The sequence below is a fragment of the Oncorhynchus nerka genome, linkage group LG10 (genome assembly GCF_034236695.1).
Source record: "Oncorhynchus nerka isolate Pitt River linkage group LG10, Oner_Uvic_2.0, whole genome shotgun sequence".
In the NCBI taxonomy this organism is placed as follows: Eukaryota; Metazoa; Chordata; class Actinopteri; order Salmoniformes; family Salmonidae; genus Oncorhynchus; species Oncorhynchus nerka.
This window is the reverse complement of record NC_088405.1, coordinates 22,610,636-22,629,339: the sequence shown is the minus strand read 5'-3', so window position 1 is coordinate 22,629,339 and position 18,704 is coordinate 22,610,636. Positions and strand designations below refer to the sequence as shown.

General features: G+C 45.0%; 1 protein-coding gene across 4 annotated transcripts in view; it reads right to left on the bottom strand.

Moving 5' to 3' along the window:
• Positions 1 to 18,704, bottom strand: part of LOC115135025 (attractin-like protein 1) — a 326,923-nt gene that overhangs the window by 173,292 nt on the left and 134,927 nt on the right. For all 4 annotated transcript variants that reach the window (XM_029669218.2, XM_029669216.2, XM_029669215.2 and 1 more), the window contains one exon: positions 4,469 to 4,521. In XM_029669218.2, the coding sequence (XP_029525078.1) occupies positions 4,469 to 4,521 (53 nt within the window). The remainder of the gene's footprint in view (positions 1 to 4,468; positions 4,522 to 18,704) is intronic.

Sequence of the window (18,704 nt, the reverse complement as noted above, 5' to 3'; positions counted from 1 at the left end):
AATAGTATAGACAGTGAAACAGACCTGACCAGCAGCTCCCACTTTGTTTACATAAGACAACACGTTGTGCATTTCTGACATTGAGAAAAACTGCATCGAAGATGTAATTAGATGTAGATGTAAAATTTCACAACTCGTGCGAGGGTGAAAGCACCAATTTGTAAGTCGCTCTGGATAAGAGCGTCTGCTAAATGACTTAAATGTAAAATGTAATGTAATGGAAAAAAAGATCAAGCGCGAGTGTTCGTTCACGAAAGGCATTTGAGGATTATTTAGCCAATGTGAGCAAGACCTTTAACTTCTCTAGGGTAGGTTTGGAATTTTGGATGAAAACGTGCCCAAATTAAACTGCTTTCTACTCAGGCCCAGAAGATAGGGTATGCATATAATTGGTTGATTTGGATAGAAAACACTCTAAAGTTTCCAAAACTGTTAAAATAGTGTCTGTGAGTATGACAGAACTGATTTGGCAGGCGAAAACCTGAGAAACATCCATTCAGGAAGTAGGATTTTTTGTTGCTGTTGTAGTTTTCTATTCAATGCCATTACACTATCCATTGACTTAGGACTCAAATTGCAGTTCCTATGCCTTACACTAGATGTCAACAGTCTTTAGAAATTGTTTCAGGCTTGTATTCTGAAAAATGAGGGAGTAAGAGCAGTCTGAATGAGTGGACCCTGCCGTGTCACAGAGCTTTTTCATGCACGCGACCGAGAGAGAGTGCCTTTCTTGTTTACCTTTTAAATTGACAACGTTATTGTCCGGTTGAAATATTATCAATTATTTATGCTAAAAACAACCCGAGGATTGATTATGAACATTGTTTGAAATGTTTCCACAAACTTTACGGATACTATTTGGATTTTTTGTCTGCCTGTTGTGACTGCGTTTGAGCCTGTGGATTACTGAGAAAACGTGCAAACAAAACTAAGGTTTTTGGATATAAAGAGACTTTATCGAACAAAAGGAACATTTATTGAATAAATGAATGTCTTCTGAGTGCAGCCATATGAAGATCATCAAAGGTAAGTGATTAATTTTCTCTCTATTTCTGACATGTGTAACTCTTCTACTTGGCTGGTTACTGTTTGTAATGATTTGTCTGCTATGTTCTCAAATAATCGTAAGGTATGCTTTCGCAGTAAAGCATTTTTTAAATCAGACACTGTGGTTGGATTCACAAGAAGTACATCTCTAAACCTAAGTAAAATAGTTGTATCTTTTCTGAATTATTATAATGAGTATTTCTGTATTTGAATTTGGCGCTCTGCAATCTCACTGGATGTTGGCCATGTGGGATGCTAGAGTCCCACATACCCTAGAGAGGTTAAACAGGTCAAATTCACAAAGTCGTGGGGCCGGAAGGATTACCTTGACTTGTACTCAAAGAATGTGCGGACCAAGTGGCAAGTGTCGTCACTGACATTTTCAACCTCTCCCTGACAGAGTCTGTAATTCCTACATGTTTCAAACAGACCACCTTAGTCCCTGTGCCCAAGATAGCGAAGGTAACCTGCCTAAATGATTACTGCCCATAGCACTCACGTCAGTAGCAATGAAGTGCTTTGAAAGGCTGGTCATGGCTCAAATCAACACCATCATGCCAGAAACCATAGACCCACACCAATTCACATCCCGACCAAACAGAGCCACAGATGATGCAATCTCAATTTCACTCCACACTGCCCTTTCCCACCTGGACAAAAGGAACACCTACATGAGAATGCTGTTCATTGACTACAGCTCAGCCTTCAACACCATAGTACCCACAAAGCTCATCACTAAGCTAAAGACCCTGGGAGTAAACACCTCCCTCTGCAACTATATCCTGGACTTCCAGACACGCCGCCCCAGGTGGTAAGGGTAGCCAACAACACATCTGCCACGCTGTTCCTCAACACTGGGACCCATCAGGGGTTCGTGTTAGTCCCCTCCAGTACTCCCTGTTCACCCACGACTGCGTGGCCAAGCACGACTCCAACACCATCATTAAGTTTGCTGACGACACAACAGTGGTAGGCCTGATGAGATGAGACAGCCTATAGGGAGGTCAGAGACCTGGCGCCAGGACAACAAAGTGTGGTGCCAGGACAACAACCTCTCCCTCAATGAACAAGACAAAGGAGCTGCTCGTGGACTATAGGAAAAGGTGGGCCGAACAGGCCCCCATTAACATAGACAGGGCTGAAGTGGAGCGGGTCGAGAGTTTCAAGTTCCTTGGTGTCCACATCACCAATTAACTATCATGGTCCAAACACACCAAGTTGTGAAGAGGGCACGAAAAACATATTTTCCCCCTCAGGAGACTGAAAAGATTTGGCATGGGTCGCCAGATCCTCAAAAAGTTCTACAGCTTGCTTATTGCATGCGTGTCCGGGCACGTCAACACAAGCCTTATTATTAAACTAATATTTGCGACAGGAGGTTGATTTGTCACTTTGTCAATTCATCCTTTTCTCAATACTGCACCATTCTGTTGGAGAATAAGCAAGCTTGTTGCTGATTTTCCCAGCTAGATATTCTTTGGCATCGTGCAGTGCTCGTGGCTCAAGCGGTGAGCGGCATAGTAGCAGCCTTGCCATGTAGCGGGACTAATCGGTGAAGCCGATAGAGAAGGGCCGGTAGCCGATAGACTAGAAAAGGTCACTATACCAGCTTGGCCGATTATCGGTCGTTTTCTACTTTGAATGGCATGCTAATAGATGATTTACAGCCACTGTTCTGTTTGATATAACAAGGTTTGATGAAGGGACACAGGAAACAAATGTCTTTCTAATGTAACATTGAGTATTTGTGTGCACCCTTGGCTGTGTTAGGGAGCAAATGGACAAGCTCATAATGACTTTGAACCCTCTCAACCGACGCAGTGGAATGATCAGGATACGGCATGTCCCTCAGGAGACACCGTCTGTAGCCAAACAGAGTTACACAGATAGACAGCTCTCGAGGTGACCATAGTGATGGAAGTGAATTCCGGACCCACGTCCCCCTGGTAAGTGTGGGTACACTGCACAGCGAGGATGCCATCTAGTGCCCTCCTCCCTTAGACATGATGCCTCTTGCCAGTCAGCTGAACAGACACAATCTCTCATGAATAACAGGAGACAGAGGGTGTTACTGTGATTGATGCAGGCACATGTATTTAACCTTTCTAGAGCTGGTTAGAATCTGACAATATAAAGATAAAGCAATACTGAATATCAACTATTGAAATGAATGTTTCAAATACATGCAATTTGTGGTGGTAGTTTTAAACTAGGTAAGTGAAAGTAAAGCTTCAAAAAAATAGTTTGCATTTGTTCTGATCAAATGCATACTTGATGGACCATTGAGTTCCTGACCTAAGCAACTCTGACCACTAACATCAAAGTTGCAATCGACAACCTCTCTCATAGAACTACACTAACTCATGACTACACTCAAATGGATTACTCTCTCTCTTATAGAACTACACTAACTCATGACTACACTCAGATGGATTACTCTCTCTCTCTTATAGAACTACACTAACTCATGACTACACTAAACTGGATTACTATCTCATATAGAATTACACTAATTCATGACTACACTAAACTGGATTACTATCTCTCATATAGAACTACACTAACTCATGACTACACTCAGATGGATTACTCTCTCTCTTATAGAACTACACTAACTCATGACTACACTCAGATGGAATACTCTCTCTTATAGAACTACACTAATTCATGACTACACTAAACTGGATTACTATCTCTCATAGAATTACACTAATTCATGACTACACTAAACTGGATTACTATCTCTCATATAGAATTACACTAATTCATGACTACACTAAACTGGATTACTATCTCTCATAGAACTAAACTAATTAATGACTAAACTCAACTGGATTACTATTGGAAGTGACAGTACTTGAACTTTGTTCCTAAACAGCTACACTTACAACCGTGGTTAGTGTACCAACTTCTACCGGATGATGTCAGAGAGAATCTGTTTTCAGTAAAACATTCCCCCCATGTACTTTAACTTGAAAAACCACACATTTGCTGCAAATGATTAAAATCAATATGAGGCCAGTGGTCTGACATTGACATCTGGAGACAGAAGTCCCTCTAAACCCTGCTACCATCTCCAGCTACAAATCTGTCAAATCAAGTTTAGAGCCAGACAAAGCTGCAGTTGATTACTGCCATACGCCTGCCACAGAGTAAATGCTACCATCTGCTTAGCCCACCCTCAGTGCAGGGCAAAGGTCACAGAGATGTGCAGTTGTGTGAGATACTGCAACTGACCAGGTGCGCGCGCGCCTGTGTGTGTGTGTGTGTGTGTGTGTGTGTGTGTGTGTGTGTGTGTGTGTGTGTGTGTGTGTGTGTGTGTGTGTGTAAAAATGAAAGGAAAAAAATAGGACCACGGCAAGATCTGGAGGACGAAAATACAATAGAGACTCAGGTGGGGCTACAGAGGTGGGATACTTACAGTAACACGTTCCTCTGAGGGGGTTGCCAAGGTAACGGTTCTCGGAGTCGCAACTGCAACAATGGGAGAGAAAGAGAGAGGGGGGAGTAACAGAGAGGGGGGAGAGAGAGAGGGGGAGGTAAGAGAGGGGAGAGAGAAAAGAATGGAAGACAGAAAACAATGAGCTTAACAAGAGATATGTCACTTTGCCAAAGACATCACAGTCCTATCACAGACTGTTAATAACATCATCCCTGAGGGTTATTTTGGGCCAGGGAGGAGTGTTCTGAGAATTCGCTTGTAGAGGTGCTATCTGAGGTGACACTGCTGTGTGCTGCTTCAGGTGCTGTCCTCTCCCTGGTTATGATGAGGTGATTTCCCCTGACAGCCCTGTCTGACGATACCTCTCTGTTCTGCTCCGGGGCAGGAGCCATGTGTCTGTCTGTGTACTGGGCAGCAGGGGATTTAGTAAGCTACAGACAGCCCAGAACAACTTGAATGCTACTAAAAGAAGGGAGAGGGCAGCTAGGACCTAATAGAGGCTTGAAAAATATGATCCAAGTCACAAGTGGTCTTTAGCAACCCCAGTCAGGTGTGTGTAAAACTCAACAAATCCTTCATTTGACCCTGTTTGTCAAGCCAACCACTACAAAGACAATGTTCTGAAAAAGCAGGCAGGGAACTGAGGGCAGACTATGGGGAGTCGGAGTACCATGCATGAGGGTGATTGTGGTAGGTGGCATTTGATCATCTGGCTTGGTTTATGAGCCAGGGGTCATTACTGCAGTCCAAACACCCATGTTTATTGCCATAACCCAACTTCTACAAAACCCAGGGAGGTACCTTGGAAAGGGCAAGAGCGTGTAAAACCATCGCTTTGTAAATACATACTCCACCACTTCGACAAGCCTATCTAAACACATATGATACATTGTCAAATCTGCCCCTCGAGTCAATAAATGGATTCAGAGGTAATGGCTCTGTTTGCAAAGCTGGTCAGGCAGTGGTTACTTAAGCAATAAGGCCCGGGGGGTTGTGGTATATGGCCAACATAACACGGCTAAGGGCTGTTTGTATGCACGACACAACGCAGAGTGCCTGGATACAGCCCTTAGCCGTGGTATATTGGCCATATACCACAAACACCCGAGGTGCCTTATTGCTATTATAAACTGGTTACCAGTGTAATTGAAAAAATGATGTTTTGTCATACTCATGGTATACGGTCTGATATACCACGGCTGTCAATCAATCAGTATTCAGGGCTCGAACCAACCAGTTTATAAAGATAAATAATGTAGGCAACGGTCACTTCCCTGTGTTTATACATAACAAGACCTGAATTCCATTCAGTGGCTGGACAACCCTTGTTAGGAGGGTCATAAAGTAGCAGTAATTAATATTTCATAGCCAAAGACAGAGCTTTATTCATTATGTACGGTTCTTATAGAAGGCACTGTGAAAAACAACCCCACAAAACAGCTCAAGAGAACTTCAATTTGAACACAGAGGCCACAGCAGAGTTATAAGGCCTTGTGAGTATAAGAGTTTGAAACCAATTGTATTCCACTTACAAAGGCAAGGTCAAGACAAAAATATTTTCCAAACAATTATCTTTGTCCTCAGTAAATCTTAGGAACATGACAGTAGTGTTAAGATGCACCAAGGGGACTTTAAAAGGGGCCCCACTCTCCGTCTCCCCAGAGAACACTAACACTTAAACACAACACTCATCTTGGGGCTGTCTGATTAAGCAGCTTATCCTGTGGTAATGGTGCCAAGATGGAGGACCACCCTGGCCTCCTTCCACCAGTCTCTCTGCTGTCTGTCTGGCTGCCTCTCACTCAGAGAGAAAAGCACCACTGTCCTTAGGAACACTTCATCTGCTATTAAGCTGCCACAGTCTCGGCCACAGTCAAACTCAGACACACTGTGTGCCAGTGGACCCTCAGCATGGCTTTCTTTGTGAGCCGTAACAGAGGGCGGAAGGTTGGAGATTAAAGGTCGCTGTGGGCGTTCGCGTTTTCGTGTGACACACACACACACAGAGAGACAGAGAGAGTCTCTATGATGTGTATGTTAGTGCAGCAGCTGCTGTCAGTAACAGGAGGAACATGCTGAGGTAAATGCTGAGCTGGGAGATTTAAAAAGCCAACTTCCCGTCTCACTCACACACACGGACCCACCTATGCCATGACCCCACTGGGCCACACAGCGTGCCAGGCAGGGTGGCGGCAGAAGTGCCAAAATAAACCTCTGAAACGGAGTCTGTTTACTTCCTCTCCTTTGGGTCCTGGGTTCAAGGGGAACACGTATAGAGCTTAGTTGTAAAGGGGAAGATGGAAAGGAAGGGGAGGCTGCTGAGTCTGTCTGTCTGTATGATATTAATTAGACACAGACTCCTAAGAGGTACATACCTTTGATTTCACACTTGTGCATAGACACATACAGTACGAACATACTCTCACACACACTCAGAGTATTTGATCAGTAATCAAAACAAGCAAACCAACAAGGGACAGCAGGTAGCCTAGTGGTTAGAGCGTTGAGCCAGACAAACCGAAAGGTTGCTAGATCTAATCCCCGAGCTGACAAGGTAAACATCTGTCGTTCTGCCCCTGAACAAGGCAGTTAACCCACTGTATCCACATTTTACAGCCTTATTAAAAATGGATTCAATTGTTATTTCCCCCTCATCAATCTACACACAATACCCCATAATTACAAAGAAAAAAACTTTATTTATTTAGCAAATTGGAATATCACATTTATATTAGTATTCAGACCCTTTTACTGCCCCTTTTTTGTTGAAGCAGCGATTACAGCCTCAAGTCTTCTTGGGTATGACGCTACAAGCTTGGCACAGCTGTATTTGGGGAGTTTCTCCCAATCTTCTCTGCAGATCCTCTCAAGCTCTGTCAGGTTGTATGGAGAGCGTCGCTGCACAGCTATTTTCAGCTCTCTCCAGCGCTGAGCTCTCTGGAGCAAGTTTTCATCAAGGATCTCTCTGTACTTTGCTCCGTTTATAATTCCCTCGATCCTGACGAGTCTCCCAGTCCCTGCCGCTGAAAAACATCCCCACAGCATGAGGCTGCCACCACCATGCTTCACCGTAGAGACTGTGCCAGGTTTCCTCCAGACGTGACGCTTGTCATTCAGGCCAAAGTGTTCAATCTTGGTTTTATCAGACCAGATAATCTTGTTTCTCCTGGTCTAATTGGTTTTTGCTCTGACATGCACTGTCAACTGTGAGACCTTATATAAACAGATGCGTGCCTTCCCAAATAATGTCCAATGAGTTGAATTTACCACAAGTAGACTCCAAACAATTTGTAGAAACAGCTGAATGATGATCAATGGAAACAGGAAGCATCTGATCTCAATTTCGAGTCTCATAGCAAAGGGTCTGCATGCTTATGCAACTAAGGTATGTTTCTTATTTTTTAATACATTTACAAACATTTCTAAAAACCTGATTTCGCTTTTTCATTATTAGGTAGTGTGTGTGGATTAATAAGATTTGTGTTTTATTTTTATACATTTTAGAATAAGGCTGTAACGTAACAAAATGTGGAAAAAGTCAAGGGGTCTGAATACTTTCAGATTGCGTTATACAATCACTGTTCTCAAAAAAGACTGCACCGCGTAGTGGTTTAGAGTAACCTTGGTATCAGATCAGAAAACCTACATTTCTTCTCATTTCTTTGCACAGGAAAATGTGGCCTTTATTAGACACATTTCATGCAATTCTACTACACTTTATTCGGAGACATTAGCTGAATATTTTTTTATCTATGACAAAAATGACAGGGTAGCCTACTCTGCTGACAGTGACAAACAGATCAATAAAAACAACGTTGTCTGATTCATATCATCGGCCTACGAAAAGGGGAGACAAATACATCTAACCTGGAGGGGGAAATTATTGTCCAAAGACAAGCAAAGTGGCAGTGACCTAATTTAAGTCATTTAGCAGACAACGGTCTAATGATAAAGACCGTGAATATGCACACGCAACGGGGATATGGTCGAAGTTCTCCGCTGGTGCCAATACTTTCCAATCAATTAAGTTCAGAATTTTGAGAAGTAAGACAGATTGGAGTCTTTTCATTGTCTTCTCTTTACAGCAATAGTCGTTTGTTTTCCAAACTTTTTTTCCACTATTGAATTTTTTAATATTGCGGTTTGCCTGGCTGGGTCTCTCTGCTTTTCACTGACAGCCGCAACTCAATCATATACTTGGTATTTTCTGCTCGCTCTGCCCAAAATTACGGGCCCTTCCGACTAGCCTAGGCAATGCCATTTAAAACCATCCACCATTTTATTTCTTAAGAAGCTAATGATCCTCTGTGGCCAAATCATGCTTTCTGATGTACTAGCCTATTCTGAATGATTGGAATGTTCAAAAGGCATGCTGCGGCATCAGAGTTGCATGTTCTGTTAAGATGAATTACCCTAAGCTGAATGGTATTTCATGTTCTGTTAAGATGAATTACCCTAAGCTGAATGGTATTTCATGTTCTGTTAAGATGAATTACCCTAAGCTGAATGGTATTTCATGTTCTGTTAAGATGAATTACCCTAAGCTGAATGGTATTTCTGTCATTCTGAGAACAGTGGGTGGACACACAATGCATATGGTCCCAGTAAATGTCTTACACTTCCGGTAAATTAAAATGCTGCCGGTCAAATGTCCGGCGCCACACTTTCTTAACGGAAACCCTGACACACACACACATATCTGCACATGCAAGCACGCACACACACTGAAATTGAAAACAGGGAAGCACTCCAGAGGTTGAAAAGCATCTCGCTGTGTGACAGGTGTTGAGATAAGAATATGAATTGGATTTCTTTCCTTCTTGTTCCAATTTGGCTGTGTGGCCTAGATCCACAGCCCTCCCCTGCCACTACAATGACCCTACAGTAACTACATAACCCACTAACCTCACCCCATGACCTCCCAACCTGGACACTGACCACTGAACCCACACACACAGCATCAGGCTTCATACCTTATTCCCCTGCTCTACGTGTGACTGGAAACCAATCATGTGTCCCGCCTCGCACCATGTGCCCAGCTCCTGGCAATCAGACATAGGCAACGGTGCAGAGACAAAATAAAGCACGACAGTCTGTTTGTGAGACAGAGAAAGAGACAGAGAGTGAGACAGAGAGTGAGACAGAGAGTGAGACAGAGAGTGAGACAGAGAGAGACCGAGAGAGAGTAATGTGTGCGAGTGGACCTGCATGGGTCCTTTTTTCTCTCTTTCTCATCTTGCAAGTGGAAATGAAGGAAGTACACAATTAATTATATTTACTTACACTCTCCTTCTTATGTATTTGGACAGTTAATTTGGCCCTATACTCCAGCATTTTGGATTTGAGATGAAATGTTTCATATGAGGTGACAGTAGAGAATGTCACCTTTTATTTGAGTGTATTTTGCCAAGATATTCCATCCACCTGACAGGTGTGGCATATCAAGAAGCTGACTAAACAGCATGATCATTACACAGGTGCACCTTGTCCTGGGGACAAAATGTGCAGTTTTGTCACAAGGCAACAGATGTCTCAAGTTTTGAGGCTTGGGATTTAAAAATATGAAACAGAAAAAACAAACAATTGTTTGAGGAAAAAAACGTCTAAATACAAGGTTCTCTTGTATCATGATGGGTATGGACACGTGGGCTACATCATGGAGGAGGTTTTACACACATCCAAAGCATGGCCTGCCTACAATACATTTTTATAAAATCAATATTGGTCACATACATGTGTTAATCAGATGTTATTGCGGGTGTAGTGAAATGCTTGTAACAGAGACAGCATACATACCTACAGTGCATTCGAAAGTATTCAGACCCCTTCACTCTTTCCACATTTTGTTACGTTACAGCCTAATTCTAAAATGGATTCAAAAAAATGTTCCCTTTATAAATCTACACTATGGCTGTCCCTGACTAAAAAAAGATCTCGGTTGACCAAGAGTTGTCTGTTCTTTCGACCAATCGATTGGTTGACATATTTAAATGACAATTTTTTCCCCCATATATTGACACATCCTATGTGTTTAATCAAATCAACTATATTCACTGAGCTTGTCTGATGCTTTAAGCACACGGTTTTATTAAATAATTAAGACACACAAATGACTAGAGGGAGTCCGACCAGCAATTGATTTGATTGTGCTGGGCAGGGCTCAGACTTGCTGAGCTGTGTAAAATAGTTTTTTTTTAAAGACAGCAAGTGACTATCTAACTAGCACCCGTTGTCTCCCTCTCCTCCCTCCTGCAGCGACCACCACAGAACATCGACAGTGTTTATAGTGTTGTCTCCCTCTCCTCCCTCCTGCAGCGACCACCACAGAACATCGACAGTGTTTATAGTGTTGTCTCCCTCTCCTCCCTCCTGCAGCGACCACCACAGAACATCGACAGTGTTTATAGTGTTGTCTCTCTCTCCTCCCTCCTGCAGCGACCACCACATAACATCGACAGTGTTTATAGTGTTGTCTCTCTCTCCTCCCTCCTGCAGCGACCACCACAGAACATCGACAGTGTTTATAGTGTTGTCTCCCTCTCCTCCCTCCTGCAGCGACCACCACAGAACATCGACAGTGTTTATAGTGTTGTCTCCCTCTCCTCCCTCCTGCAGCGACCACCACAGAACATCGACAGTGTTTATAGTGTTGTCTCCCTCTCCTCCCTGCTGCAGCGACCACCACAGAACATCGACAGTGTTTATAGTGTTGTCTCCCTCTCCTCCCTCCTGCAGCGACCACCACAGAACATCGACAGTGTTTATAGTGTTGTCTCCCTCTCCTCCCTCCTTCATTCACATTCATTCACATTACTTTAATATCACTATTGTAGGAGTTATTAAAAGTAAATAAGGCATACTTTTATGACTGCTGAATACCAACTATCAATCACTTAGATCATGCATTTTCAGGCTCACGAAGCAACTGTTTTCTATCCCTCTCAATCTCGCATTCTCTTCTCAGTCACCGTGTCTGCTCCACACCGTCGTCTCTTCTCAGTCACCGTGTCTGCTCCACACCGTCGTCTCTTCTCAGTCACCGTGTCTGCTCCACACCGTCGTCTCTTCTCAGTCACCGTGTCTGCTCCACATCGTCGTCTCTTCTCAGTCACCGTGTCTGCTCCACACCGTCGTCTCTTCTCAGTCACCGTGTCTGCTCCACACCGTCGTCTCTTCTCAGTCACCGTGTCTGCTCCACACCGTTGTCTCTTCTCAGTCATCGTGTCTGCTCCACACCGTCGTCTCTTCTCAGTCACCGTGTCTGCTCCACACCGTTGTCTCTTCGCAGTCACCGTGTCTGCTCCAGACCGTTGTCTCTTCTCAGTCACAGTGTCTGCTCCAGACCGTTGTCTCTTCTCAGTCACCGTGTCTGCTCCACACCGTTGTCTCTTCTCAGTCATCGTGTCTGCTCCAGACCGCTCTCTTCTCAGTCACCGTGTCTGCTCCACACCGTTGTCTCTTCTCAGTCATCGTGTCTGCTCCAGACCGCTCTCTTCTCAGTCACCGTGTCTGCTCCACACCGTTGTCTCTTCTCAGTCACCGTGTCTGCTCCACACCGTTGTCTCTTCTCAGTCATCGTGTCTGCTCCACACCGTTGTCTCTTCTCAGTCATCGTGTCTGCTCCACACCGTTGTCTCTTCTCAGTCACCGTGTCTGCTCCAGACCGCTCTCTTCTCAGTCACCGTGTCTGCTCCACACCGTTGTCTCTTCTCAGTCATCGTGTCTGCTCCAGACCGCTCTCTTCTCAGTCACCGTGTCTGCTCCACACCGTTGTCTCTTCTCAGTCACCGTGTCTGCTCCACACCGTTGTCTCTTCTCAGTCATCGTGTCTGCTCCACACCGTTGTCTCTTCTCAGTCACCGTGTCTGCTCCACACCGTTGTCTCTTCTCAGTCACCGTGTCTGCTCCACACCGTTGTCTCTTCTCAGTCACCGTGTCTGCTCCACACCGTTGTCTCTTCTCAGTCATCGTGTCTGCTCCAGACCGCTCTCTTCTCAGTCATCGTGTCTGCTCCACACCGTTGTCTCTTCTCAGTCATCGTGTCTGCTCCACACCGTCGTCTCTTCTCAGTCACCGTGTCTGCTCCACACCGTTGTCTCTTCGCAGTCACCGTGTCTGCTCCAGACCGTTGTCTCTTCTCAGTCACCGTGTCTGCTCCAGACCGTTGTCTCTTCTCAGTCACCGTGTCTGCTCCAGACCGTTGTCTCTTCTCAGTCACCGTGTCTGCTCCAGACCGTTGTCTCTTCTCAGTCACCGTGTCTGCTCCACACCGTTGTCTCTTCTCAGTCACCGTGTCTGCTCCACACCGTTGTCTCTTCTCAGTCACCGTGTCTGCTCCACACCGTTGTCTCTTCTCAGTCACCGTGTCTGCTCCACACCGTTGTCTCTTCTCAGTCACCGTGTCAGCTCCACACCGTTGTCTCTTCTCAGTCACCGTGTCTACTCCACACCGTTGTCTCTTCTCAGTCATCGTGTCTGGTCCACACCGTTGTCTCTTCTCAGTCACCGTGTCTGCTCCACACCGTTGTCTCTTCTCAGTCACCGTGTCTGCTCCAGACCGCTCTCTTCTCAGTCACCGTGTCTGCTCCACACCGTTGTCTCTTCTCAGTCATCGTGTCTGCTCCACACCGTTGTCTCTTCTCAGTCACCGTGTCTGCTCCACACCGTTGTCTCTTCTCAGTCACCGTGTCTGCTCCACACCGTTGTCTCTTCTCAGTCATCGTGTCTGCTCCAGACCGCTCTCTTCTCAGTCACCGTGTCTGCTCCACACCGTTGTCTCTTCTCAGTCATCGTGTCTGCTCCACACCGTCGTCTCTTCGCAGTCACCGTGTCTGCTCCACACCGTTGTCTCTTCTCAGTCACCGTGTCTGCTCCACACCGTTGTCTCTTCTCAGTCACCGTGTCTGCTCCACACCGTTGTCTCTTCTCAGTCACCGTGTCTGCTCCAGACCGCTCTCTTCTCAGTCACCGTGTCTGCTCCACACCGTTGTCTCTTCTCAGTCATCGTGTCTGCTCCAGACCGTTGTCTCTTCTCAGTCACCGTGTCTGCTCCACACCGTTGTCTCTTCTCAGTCACCGTGTCTGCTCCACACCGTTGTCTCTTCTCAGTCACCGTGTCTGCTCCAGACCGCTCTCTTCTCAGTCACCGTGTCTGCTCCACACCGTTGTCTCTTCTCAGTCATCGTGTCTGCTCCACACCGTTGTCTCTTCTCAGTCACCGTGTCTGCTCCAGACCGCTCTCTTCTCAGTCATCGTGTCTGCTCCACACCGTTGTCTCTTCTCAGTCATCGTGTCTGCTCCAGACCGCTCTCTTCTCAGTCACCGTGTCTGCTCCACACCGTTGTCTCTTCTCAGTCACCGTGTCTGCTCCAGACCGCTCTCTTCTCAGTCACCGTGTCTGCTCCACACCGTTGTCTCTTCTCAGTCATCGTGTCTGCTCCACACCGTTGTCTCTTCTCAGTCACCGTGTCTGCTCCAGACCGCTCTCTTCTCAGTCATCGTGTCTGCTCCACACCGTTGTCTCTTCTCAGTCATCGTGTCTGCTCCAGACCGCTCTCTTCTCAGTCACCGTGTCTGCTCCACACCGTTGTCTCTTCTCAGTCACCGTGTCTGCTCCACACCGTTGTCTCTTCTCAGTCATCGTGTCTGCTCCACACCGTTGTCTCTTCTCAGTCATCGTGTCTGCTCCACACCGTTGTCTCTTCTCAGTCACCGTGTCTGCTCCAGACCGCTCTCCTCTCAGTCACCGTGTCTGCTCCACACCGTTGTCTCTTCTCAGTCATCGTGTCTGCTCCAGACCGCTCTCTTCTCAGTCACCGTGTCTGCTCCACACCGTTGTCTCTTCTCAGTCACCGTGTCTGCTCCACACCGTTGTCTCTTCTCAGTCATCGTGTCTGCTCCACACCGTTGTCTCTTCTCAGTCACCGTGTCTGCTCCACACCGTTGTCTCTTCTCAGTCACCGTGTCTGCTCCACACCGTTGTCTCTTCTCAGTCACCGTGTCTGCTCCACACCGTTGTCTCTTCTCAGTCATCGTGTCTGCTCCAGACCGCTCTCTTCTCAGTCACCGTGTCTGCTCCACACCGTTGTCTCTTCTCAGTCATCGTGTCTGCTCCAGACCGCTCTCTTCTCAGTCACCGTGTCTGCTCCACACCGTTGTCTCTTCTCAGTCACCGTGTCTGCTCCACACCGTTGTCTCTTCTCAGTCATCGTGTCTGCTCCACACCGTTGTCTCTTCTCAGTCACCGTGTCTGCTCCACACCGTTGTCTCTTCTCAGTCATCGTGTCTGCTCCACACCGTTGTCTCTTCTCAGTCATCGTGTCTGCTCCAGACCGCTCTCTTCTCAGTCATCGTGTCTGCTCCACACCGTTGTCTCTTCTCAGTCACCGTGTCTGCTCCACACCGTTGTCTCTTCTCAGTCACCGTGTCTGCTCCACACCGTTGTCTCTTCTCAGTCATCGTGTCTGCTCCACACCGTTGTCTCTTCTCAGTCACCGTGTCTGCTCCACACCGTTGTCTCTTCTCAGTCACCGTGTCTGCTCCACACCATTCTTATTATAGCTCAGTGCTCGGCACAGACCAGACAAGTTTAAAAGGGCGTGCAATGAATTTGATTATTGTTGTTAATTACCACATTTTCTGCACTAAACTATGTTGAATATTGGTCTGTTGGAAACTCCCTACAACTATCGCACAGTGCAGGCTTGATCTGATTTATTTGTAGAGAAACTGTACATTGAGCTCACAGGGGGAAAAAACGAATGAAAGGGAATTAAAAATAATTGAACTGACATCGGTCAATTTGTTGTTTAAAAACACTTCAAAATTGAACCTGATAATGCCATGAAAAATCAAGAATGAATCATGAATAACGATAAGTGAGATGCCGTTCAGAGGCTACAACAAAACAAGCTAAACTCTAACCATTACCAATAACATGGGAGGGGTAGCATATTTTTGCCTCTAACCTTCTCACTCATCATTAGTCATGATGCATTCATGATTATCATGGTAGCATCCATGTGAATATAGAAATGTTCAGAAACATCTTCTATTCTTACTTAGAACAAAAGTGACTCCAAAATGGCACAAGACATTATTCACCATTCAGTTCCTATTGGACAGAACATAATCCAAAACAGAACCAAAACCAACCACTAATACATCCAACAAGTTGTGCAAGGAATATGGGATCAAATACTCAACTTTGGACTATTTCAATACACTATATGTGAATTTTTCCAAATACTTATGACATCTTCAAATGGGGGGAATAGATACAGTTGAAGTCAGAAGTGTACATACACCTTAGCCAAATACATTTAAACTCAGCTTTTCACAATTCCTGACATTTAATTCTAGTAAAAATCCTCATGATGCCATCTATTTTGTGAAGTACACCAGTCCCTCCTGCAGCAAAGCACTCCCACCACATGATGCTGCCACCCCCGTGCTTCACGGTTGGGATGGTGTTCTTCAGCTTGCAAGCCTCCCCCTTTCCCTCCAAACATAATGATGGTCATTATGGCCAAACAGTTCTATTTTTTGTTTCATCAGACCAGACGACATTTCTCCAAAAACTACAATCTTTGTCCCCATGTGCATTGCAAACCGTAGTCCCATTGCAAACCATATTCTGGCTTTTTATGCCGGTTTTGGAGCAGTGGCTTCTTTCTTGCTGAGCGGCCTTTCAGGTTATGTCGATATAGGACTCGATTTACTGTGAATATAGATACATTTGTACCCGTTTCGTCCAGCACCTTCACAAGGTGCCTTGCTGTTGTTCTGGGATTGATTTGCACTTTTCTCACCAAAGTACGTTCATCTCTAGGAGACATAACACGTCTCCTTCCAAATGTTTAAAGGCAGAGTCAACTTTGAGTATGTAAACCTCTGACCCACTGGAATTGTGATACAGTGAATTATAAGTGAAATAATCTGTCTGTAAATAATTGTTGGGAAAATTACTTGTGTCATGCACAAAGTAGATGTCCTAACTGACTTGCCAAAACTAGTTTGTTAACAAGAAATTTGTGGAGTGGTTGAAAAATGAGTTTTAATTACTCCAACCTAAGTGTATGTAAACTTCTGACTTCAACTGTACATAAAATGTTTTCATTTCTAAATGGTAAAACAGATATGTATGAAAATACCCTCAAATAAAACCTTACATTCTGTACTAAAATGCTGGAGCATAGATCCAAATATTTAGCTATTGCTTCAATGTCCTCATACATTTGGAGAAGAGTGTAAAATATGTGTATGTGCCCCAGCTCGTTCGTGTTTGTGTGTTCGTGTGTAGCCTTTGTACAGTGGGCCAGCACGCTTGATGTCCACACTGCAGATCTAAGCAGACAAAGGCACTGTGAGCCAACGCTGGAGCAAAGGACAAACGCCCCCCCCAGAGAATGAATAACACAACCACTCCTGGTCTTGCTTACTCTTATTTGACATTTCAGAGAACATTTCAGAGAAGAAAAAAAACACACACACACATCCACACACCCACACACACAACCACACACAGATAAGGCTGACAAACACACACACACTCACTATACTTACATCTACAAAGATAAACTAATACATCACAAGCACACACAAGTAAAACCACACTCTCAAGCACCACACACACACACAAACAGTTTCAGTCTGGCATTCTCAGAGGAACCACGCTCTTGCTAATGGTTCCTTTATTGCAGCCAGTCAGAGTGTGCACATCTGCTGAAGCAGAGGGACGGGGGCCTTACCGCCAGCCCAGGGGAAATCGATCGTTCATAATCAAAATGGCAAATAAATGTCTTCCATTACACACAGCCATTTTGAGAAAGCTCTCTGGAAAAAATAAATAATAGTTTTGACGGCGAAAGCATTTGATGGGAAGCGTGCGTGACAAAGCAAGGAGTCGCACAGCGCAGGCAGTGCAGGGAACCAATAGAAATACACGCAGGAAGTCCACTGCTCCCACTCACAACACTTCAAGACTGAGTGAAGGACGACTAATGAATATGGGAAAGCGGGGACGAAGGAAATTATTTTCCCAAGTTGCTGACAAATGTCAAAATTTGTGGAAAACAGTGACCGTCCACGTTCACCATTCCCCAACTTTTTCGATTTGAGTGTCATTCCGAGTTTTGCGGGTCAAAAACAACAGTTGTGCCATGCATGGTTTAATCAATCTCACGTTGAATCTCTTTTTCTGTGGCCAAGTTTCATACCGTTAACATATTTTTAGAGGAGTCATGAAGCTACTGTAAACAAGCAATATGGTTTAGATTGAATAGGTCATTTAGTGTGGGCAGAAAAATCTTTGATGATCTGAACTTTGAACATCAGAAACACCTCAATCAACTTCTACTATTCCTAATTTCCCCTCATCTCAGCAGGCTAAAAATGTTTATCAGAACAAACAAATATATATCTAAAATCAGCGGTTTACATTTGTTGTCTCCTTGATGTAAAACTATTTTTAAATCTAATTGAAATCGCAATCTATTCATAAAACAAAAACACACAAATCAGCCTGTGTTAGTGCTCTGCTTGACATGGAAAGAAAAAATCTTGTGTTTATACGTAGAATGTACAGTCATCATCCCCTTGGTCAGTTGTGTAACTCCTGACAGTCACATGGTAATAATGTGTGTGCGGTATGAAATGAGGCTTGCTCTAATGTGACAGGTACTTTATAGCTGAGACCAAATGCTGTTTTTCGAGTGTGAATGCGCGTGTGCAGGAAAGTGCTTGATAGTCCTGTAAAAGGAGCAGCGGTCAAATGGTAATGACAGAGAGATGTCCCTTTAGGAAAACAAAACCTTCTCACTCGTACTCAAAGCATTAAAAAGACACCGCTGCAAAATCCATGTGCACAAATGACTTGACCTTCACAGAGAGAGGATAATACACAATATGTGCATGCACTCTCATTCTCTTAATAAATCTGCCAATCCCTCGGACACCTGCAAACTCAAACACGCGCACCTGCGCACACAGGAGCCCTCCAGAGTTGAGCAGGCTTCATTAGAACATAACAGTACCAGTGATAGCAGTGCACTTCTCCACTCCACGATTTATTGATGCAGCATTTTTCACCCTGCCTTTACCGCACCGGTGAAAGCACTTAGGGGTATTATAGTGCAGCACAGGGCCAGCCTGGCACTCTGATGGCACAAACAAACACACTGGGTGCTGCGCCCCCTGTGCCAACCCCATTACTGGT